The sequence below is a fragment of the Cenococcum geophilum genome, assembly GCF_001692895.1.
Source record: "Cenococcum geophilum 1.58 unplaced genomic scaffold K441scaffold_4, whole genome shotgun sequence".
Lineage (NCBI taxonomy): Eukaryota > Fungi > Ascomycota > Dothideomycetes > Gloniales > Gloniaceae > Cenococcum > Cenococcum geophilum.
In genome coordinates this window covers 53,849-62,007 of record NW_027137562.1, presented here as the reverse complement: position 1 = coordinate 62,007, position 8,159 = coordinate 53,849, and the positions used below count along the sequence as shown (strand labels likewise).

Genomic DNA, 8,159 nt, shown 5'->3' with positions numbered 1-8,159 from the left:
TAAGAGGTCGGTAGATAGATGTTAATTTTTAACACAGAAACACCCTCTAGTAGGTGATATTCACCAAAGATAGCGCCACCGAGACCAGAAGTTTACGCTTACCGTGGGACTCGCACCCCCCTTCTAAGACGACTATCCATCCTAAGGAAAAACTCAAGAAAAACCCCAGGACCCCTAAGAGAGCCTTTCTATCTTCCGCGAGAAATGTGGTAACCCCTGCCTATGCCGACTAGTGTACCTGGTACAAGGGGGTAACCTAAGCGGGCTGCCGCCCTCCCTGCTAGCGCTGGCGTGGGTTTAGGCCAAACAAAGTATAATTCTTTGTATTATAAATGCATACAGAAGCCACTAAAATAGAAAGATAATATAAAACAACAGGGGGAGAGTAGGAGGGCCTTATATCTTATATCCTAAAATACCAAATCTTGTTCGCCGGCGAATTCCCCTAATTTAAACCCAACTAAAAATATCTGGAGGCTGTTAAAGAGGAGAAGATAACAGAGGTTTTCTATAACGAAGGAGAAAGTTAGGGGGTACGCAGAGGAGGAAAAACGAAGTATTAATACTGAATAAGCAATTGTTTTAATGTGGCGATGTGGCAATATAAGCACTAGCAGGAAGTACTAGCAGGGAGGGCGACAGCCCGCTCAGGTTACCCCTTGTAATCTCACCACTAGACCACCGGGGCTTTTCAAGTTAATAAAAAGCTGCAGAAAGTGGGGTGCGGCGTTGGGTCGCGTGCTGCGTTGAGCGGGTAATTAGTAACGGTCCCACAGTGCTGGGTCGCTAGGGCGCGCTACAACACGGGAACGGCGAACCGATTTACTGAAATACGGTAGCACAGCCGCTCCTTGCTGCTACATGCTCGTCTCTGCCAGCCATGAACGCCCAACCTCTCCATACGCAAACCCAGCAATCAGCTCCGTTTGCGTCCACCTTTTCTCGCCGCTATGCCTGCGATCGATGTCGAGGTCACAAGCTTCGTTGCAATCGAGACTTGATGACCTCAACCAACACCCCGTGCCAACGATGCCGTAAAGCGAGGGCGAAATGTACCATAGGTTCATCGCTGCGGGTTGATCCTGCTCAAGAGAGGCCAAAAGACCTACCTAGAGAACGAGGTATACTTAGCCCTACGACGAGTACAACTGCGCCGACCATAATCTCTCGTCATTCACATTCCCCGCTAATAACGTCCCACGATCAATAGACGCCAACCAAAGCCTGAACACTCCTCCAAGCGAGAACTCGAGACCTAGTCCCAGCCAGCGTAACTTCACCCAAACCCCCCGACAGCCATCATGGGAATCCGCCGTCGATGATCAGAGTCCAAGCGATAGCCTTCAGCTAGGGTCTGTGCCATGGCCCGACATCATTAATTCAACCTTTGAGGGAAACCAGGAGCTACATTTCGGAGGAGAAGCATCAGTCCTATCAATGACAGGATCTACTGGCGGGCTGATGACGCCTAACGAGCTAGATGGCCTTGGGGCAATTGCAGCATCATACCCATTCCCCTCCACAGATAATTTCGACATGAGTCCTCCATTCCAAGTTTCCGCCAACCAGCCCCTCGGTACCCGGAATAACAAAGAGCTCGTAGGTGTGGTGGCTCTAAATCAGACCAGCGCTGCGAATGAGCCTCCAATAAGCCGCCATGAAAGTCTCCAGCCAGCACCAGCCCGTGAACAAAGTCCCACATCTATGGTCTTACTATCTAACCTCTTCGCATTGGACGACATTCACAGTCCATCACCCGCCGATCGTTCAAAGCCTTGGTCAAGTAGTGGGTTAGGTCCTTCCCCGACAGAGCTCAAGGATGCAGGCATACAAAAATTATCGGATCTCAGTGCGGGGTTGATGAAGGACCTGCATCGCCTTGTCACATGCAAATTGGCTAGCTCATTCATCTTCGCTCCTTCGGATAAAAACACAGCCGGGTATTTGTTTAAGACTCTGGACGGTTCTATGAGCCAAGAAAATGCCATCGGAAGAATGCTGCACGGATCGGAGAGATTTCTCGAAATTGTTCATTTTCTTAGTCAGCCTCCTCTCACACCGTGCTCATCCTCGGAGCAGTCCCTTGAGGGAGACACTTACAATTACGGCGACCTCGAAAATGCCCCGGATGTTCCAGAACTAAGTCCGGAGACTCGGATCGAGGAGAGGTGGAAAACGCTGCAGTCGTACCTTAGTAGGCGGAATCCAAGTGCGACAACATTCTCAACACCGTCTACTTCTACTAGCAATTCTGCGTCAGTACAGCTGCAAAAGAATGATATCCCTTCCACCCTGGCAATCCTAACTTGCTACACCTGTCTGCTCAAAATATATGAAAGCGTCTTCTTCGTCATCCACCATTCGCTGGAATGCTCTCCGGCCTGGGCTTCAGCCATCAAACTTCCACAAACAGTCCCTTATTTGCAGATCAATGGGTTCATGCTTCAAAATCACCGTAACTTGCAGATTAAGATCCTAATACAAGTCAGCACGTATATGCTTGACGCCATTGAGAAGGCGCTAGGGGGAATGCTCGCTGACCCCATGTTTCAAGCCTTGCTAAAGACTTTATTAAAGCAGGAAGGCTTAGACTGTTCGCAACATAACGAGACGNGCATGAAGAGTGTACGGGATTTAATGCAAAAAATAAACAGCACGGTAAACTGATCGAGCATCGTGTTAGACGCTTTGGCATTTTTTTATTCTATAGACCCCTAGATGTAGCATAGCACCATTTCAGGTTGGCGAGCGACACAATGGTACATTTAGTCCGGGTTCTGTCTCACGCAGCGTGATTAGTTGTCTGACGTTCGGATCACCAAGGCTTCGGGGCTATACTAGACCCTTGACTAAAGCAGTCAGGTTGACCAAATTTATAATCCCCGACCGAAGATATGTGCAGACGGCGGGTACGGTAAAAACTCTTTATAACGATACGACTTATGACGATGCTGTTATAGAAGGATGGCTTTTTGGTCCGTGGGTTACTATTTTAGGATAAGACTCTTCTTATTTGTCGCGCACGGCCGAATATATAACGATACCATTGGTATAACGATACACTCGGCCATACCGACCGCATCGTACTGAAGGGTTTTACTGTATTATGGTATCAGGGTTATATTTGTGGGCGGGGCGGGTACATAGATGCATACAGAGGTTAAAGGTGGCTTTGTAATTAATGATTGTTAGTAAAGATTAAAAAGATTTAGCTGAAGAAGTGTGAATAAAGGTATATTAATTACATAGAGACCAGGTAGTTAATTGGTGTAATGAATCATGGAGCTTTGGCAGACGACCCACCCACAAAATATAACCCCGATACCACAGTAGAGCTATCTAGCTTGGTTTTAAGCCCTTTTAGGGCGTAGCTTAGATGTAGCGCGTGAGCACATGTGCAGCGACCACGCATGGACTAGGAATAACACGAACCCGTCCACCCCAGGCGGGCTCAGGGTGCTAAGAGCTAACCTCTCTGATTGTAGTCTTAAGTAGGACAATCGATCGGGCGTTAGTTAGAAGTCACCTCGTGCACGGTACCAAGACACGTCTTTTTAAAATACTCATATCTTAATAACTATAATAGCTATTTATATAAAATTTCAAATATGGCTTGTTAAATAGTAAATAAAGCGATTTCTGAAATAAAAATATAAAAGTACTACATAAAGTATTATTTCATATTTTTATTTATATAATGCTTTATTTATAATTTAATAAGCCATATTTGAATTTTTATATAAATAGCTATTACAGTTATTAAGATATGAGTATTTTATGCACGAGGTGGGACCTTGCACGAGGTGCGAGCCTGCGGGGTGGCCATCTAGTCAACCTCGCTCTGTCCGATATCACAGCGACTGTGAGATATCCGAAACTCCGCTAGCATGAAATCGGACGCATTAGACTTTCCAGAAACCCCCAATTTACTAGAGGTGTCCGCTTACTGCAGCAATAAATATGCAAACGGCTAGAAAGCTAGCATGGCCGAAGTTTTCACCTGACATGTGTACCCGCCGCTCGCCAAATGCATGGCAATAATCTCGGACTTCCGACATGACCCCAGTGTCTACCGAATGTTTGTCATGCTCGTGCCGCTTAACACATAAATTTTAATCCTTCACGGCCACAAGGTGGTGTGGCCCGTGTAAACCAGCTGTAGTCTACATTATAAGCGTTCAGCTTCGTGTCGCTAGTTTTGTTATCAGCTCGAAGAACTTTCATACAGTGTTTCTCTCTTAAGACAGTGCTGGAATCTTACCTTGGCGGCCAGCTCTTACTCCTCAACATTTATTACTGGAATCCACTAGATAAATATGTTAGAGGACACCATCGAACAGTGGCAGATTATGCAGCAGGCGTTCGCGCCGCTCAGGTTAACGCGGTGGCAGCTGACCAAGATGTTTGCTGCGCAGATTAATCGCGATCACCCAGTTGCGGCAAAACTGATACCTGTACTGGCGGTGGTATTTATCTTATGGTTAGTGTCTGTGTTGACTAGGCCGAGGAAACTAGAGAAAGTACTTGGGCTTCCGGTGGTTGGAGGGTCAGGGTCTCGTCAAAACGATTTCTTGGAAATCATTGAGGAGGGCAAACGGAAGGTAACTAAATGCCCCAGTTAGAAGCCGAGATAAATTTGTAGCCTCACGTTGAATGACCTAATATTCACAGTACCCCGATACGCCCTACATCGTCAACGCCTCAGGCCTTCAGTACGTTGTCTATCCACCCATCTTTTTTGATGAAATCAAGCGCCTCACGGAAAAAGAAGCTTCGGCCCAAGATTTCTTCCACACAGTGACCTACGGCCGCTGGACACACATCGGGGCTGAATCTGACGCTCTTTGGAAAACCATCGGCGTTGACCTAGCACGCAGCACTCCAGTCAAAGTGCCCTCCAAGCAAAAGGATGCCCGCATTGCTTTTGAAAAGTATGTCAGCTATTGCCCCGACCACAAGCCTATTACCCTCTTCCCCACTATGATGAAAATCGTCGCGACGACCAACGCGTGCTCGTTCGTCGGTCGTGAGGTCGGCACTGGCGAGTGGCCTGAGGTAGTCCAGCAGCTGCCCATGTCCGTCTACTTCGCTGTCATGACTCTGAGCTGGCTCCCCCGGATGTTAAAGCCAATTTTCCGGCCGCTCCTGCTTCTACCGGCTCTTAAGGTGCAACGGGATATGCGCCGCATTCTTGACCCTGTTATTCGTAGCGACATGGAAGAGTATGAGCGCGCGGCTGACAAGAAGGAGGTCTTGAAGCCGAAGGAGGACGGCAAGCTACCCTTCACCCAATGGCTCATGGCGCGCTACAAGCCTGGCGAGGCAACCCCGTACCAGCTCGCTACCGATCAAATCCTCACTAGTTTCGAGTCAACCGTCAGCACCGCCGCTACGCTTTACAATATCGTTTTAGATCTAGCAGTACGACCGGAGTTGCAGGATGAGCTCCGTCACGAAGTCGAAGAGATTATGGTGGATGGCAGGCTTCCATCGACGCATCTGAAGGAGCTGAAAAAGATGGATAGTGTCATGCGAGAAACCTTTCGTGTAAATCCCTTTGCTCTGTGTAAGTCCTCCACTCAAGGTGATTAGAATTCTCCAATAACTGACGGCTCCCTTTAGTCTCCCTCTACCGCATAACCCGTAAACACGTCCAGCTTTCCTCCGGTCCCAAGCTTCCAGCCGGGACCATTCTGTGCGTCGATTCCCACCACATCAACAACTCAGCATCGCTGTTCCCATCTCCAGAAACCTTTGATCCCTACCGCTTCCTCAACAAGCGCGCGGAACCTGGTGCCGAGCATCGCTTTCAGTTTGTGTCTACGGGACCCACGGACCCGAATTGGGGGGATGGCACACAGGCTTGCCCGGGCCGCTTTTTCGCCAATAGCACGATTAAAGTGTGCCTAGCGCACGTACTTTTGAACTACAATATTAAGCTCAAGGACGGCCAGGCGAGACCGAAGATGGTGAGTATGCCGAATGGAATCTGGGCGCCGGATATGGAGGCTCAAGTCTTGTTCCAGTCGAGAGATTAGGGAAGGTGGGTGCGAGGGGAAGACGGAATGGTCAAGATGGATAACTACGGCACCCAGGCACCACCCAAAAGGCTTAGAGCTGAGAATTGAGCTTCGATGCGTTTTAGTCCAACATTCTATAGAGTTAGAAGAATCCAAAAATCGCATTACTAATTCAAGAAGCCATCGTTGGTGCAAGCTTGTTCGGCCTAGTTTGGTTAAGCTCCTACGTAGCCGTATAGGCCACGTGGGCATGCCCCAAACGCATCTAAATCTTATCGGCGCACCGATCTTTGACTTGTTCCACACTTACAAGGGGGTACAAGGGGGTACAAGGGGGTAACCTGAGCGGGCTGCCGCCCTCCCTGCTAGCGCTGGCGTGGGTTTAGGCCAAACAAAGTATAGCTCTTTATATTATAAATGTATACAAAAGCCACTAGAATAGAAAGATAATATAAAATAACAGAGGGAGAGTAAGAGAGCCTTATATTTTATATCCTAAAATACTAAATCTTATTTGCTAGCTGTGAAGGCTCAGTCAAAAGAACAGAATCTATTGGTAGCCAGTGAACGAGAATTCCAAGACGAGGTCTTGGAGAAGGTCGAGGAAAGGACACGTCTATATACATGGCGCCAAGGCTCGGCCGAGCCCCTGACTAGGGTCTGTATCAGTGCCGTAACACTAGCAGTGTGGCTACTACCCTATTTAATATCCTATTCTTTAAGATCTAGGTACCTAACTCTCCTACTATAAGCGTAATATTACTTATTCCCCCTAATATGCTAGCTGGCAATACTATAGGATTGCTACCTCCCTTGGTATACCTTGTAGAACTATATTAAATTCTCTCTAAAAAGATATATGGACTTCTTATAAATAGAGAGGAAGAAAGCCAAATATTAATATACTAATATAATAGCGCCTTATTATATATACTAAGCTTAATCACTTCTACTAATAGAAGCTATTTAAAGAGATTATATTCTTAAAGGGCGTCTCTACCTATAAGCGATCCTTATATAAAGCTTATAAAAAGAAAGGCTACTTTCGCCGCATTACTATAGAAAAGCCGCTTATTATATCTAAATAATAAGAGGCCTAGCTAAAATAGGCCTATTTTTACCTAGAGTAGACTCCTAAAATATAGGCAGTAGTAATTTAGACAGATAAGGCTTTTATTTAAACCAGTAGAGGCTAAATCTTTATTACTAGATACGCTGAGAAATATAATATTAATTGCTATATCCCTAAATTTAGGGGATATTTAAGCTAAATAATCTATAGTAGTATTTCCTATAGGAATAAGGGACCTTTAATGGTTTTTAAAAAGAACTAGTTAACTAAACTTAGCTATATAAAGAAGACGATAAATAGCGACGTATATTGTATATATATACCCTAATATTAAGGCTTTTGCATAGGAATTATAGCAAACACTATAATACTAGCCTATTCTTATAGGTAATGCCTTAATTTACTTAGTAAAAGTAACTCGCCTAGCCTAGGAATAGAATGGTATGCTTATAATAAAATAGCTAGCAAATTCATCTAATTTAAATCTAATTAAGAATGTCTAAAGGCTATTAAAAGGGAGAATATAATAGAGGTTTCCTATAATAAAGAAGAAAGTTAGGAGGTATATAAAGGAGAAATAGAAGAAGCTTAAGCCTAAAGAATTTAAAAAGTATATTAGCAATATAAGGGAGCGCTACCTTACTATAATTGCCGCAGATAGGGGTCTAATAAAGTATTAATAGTAAATAAGCAATCGTTTTAATATGGCAATATAAGAACTAGCAGGAAGCACAAATAGGGAGGGTAGTAGCCCGCTTAGGTTACCCCCTTATAGCCTAAGCGAACTACTGCCTTCCCTATTAATACTTCCTACTAGTACTTATATTGCCATATTGCTATATTAAAACGATTGCTTATTTAGTATTTTGTAGGACCCCTATTTATAGTAATTGTAGTAAGGTAACGCTCGTTTATATTATTTGTATACTTTTTAAATTCTTTAAACTTAAGCTTCTCCTATTTTTACTCTACATACCTTTTAACATACTCCGTTATTATTAAAAACCGGCGTTATATTCTCCCCTTTAGCAGCCTCTAAATATTCTTAATTAGGTTTAAATTAGGGA

The 8,159-nt window shown here is 45.0% G+C and overlaps 2 protein-coding genes across 2 annotated transcripts; both read left to right on the top strand.

Moving 5' to 3' along the window:
- Positions 1-880: 880 nt before the first annotated feature.
- K441DRAFT_673550 (uncharacterized protein) lies at positions 881-2,667 on the top strand (the record flags this gene model as incomplete). The annotated part of the gene is made up of 2 exons (XM_067650660.1): positions 881-1,121; positions 1,211-2,667. 2 exons carry the CDS (start codon positions 881-883, stop codon positions 2,665-2,667), a joined length of 1,698 nt encoding a protein of 565 aa, XP_067508692.1.
- A 1,419-nt stretch (positions 2,668-4,086) lies between these two features.
- Positions 4,087-6,183, top strand: K441DRAFT_627358 (cytochrome P450). The gene is made up of 3 exons (XM_067646167.1): positions 4,087-4,601; positions 4,672-5,566; positions 5,623-6,183. Exons 1-3 carry the CDS (start codon positions 4,317-4,319, stop codon positions 6,036-6,038), a joined length of 1,596 nt encoding a protein of 531 aa, XP_067508691.1. The 5' UTR covers positions 4,087-4,316; the 3' UTR covers positions 6,039-6,183.
- The last annotated feature ends 1,976 nt before the right edge of the window (positions 6,184-8,159 follow it).

Coding starts and splice junctions, on each gene's coding strand:
- K441DRAFT_627358 (XM_067646167.1), top strand. CDS start 4,317: ATGTTAGAGGACACCATCGAACAGTGGCAGATTATGCAGCAGGCGTTC. Junction 4,602..4,671: donor TTGAGGAGGGCAAACGGAAG/GTAACTAAATGC, acceptor TAATATTCACAG/TACCCCGATACGCCCTACAT. Junction 5,567..5,622: donor TGTAAATCCCTTTGCTCTGT/GTAAGTCCTCCA, acceptor GGCTCCCTTTAG/TCTCCCTCTACCGCATAACC.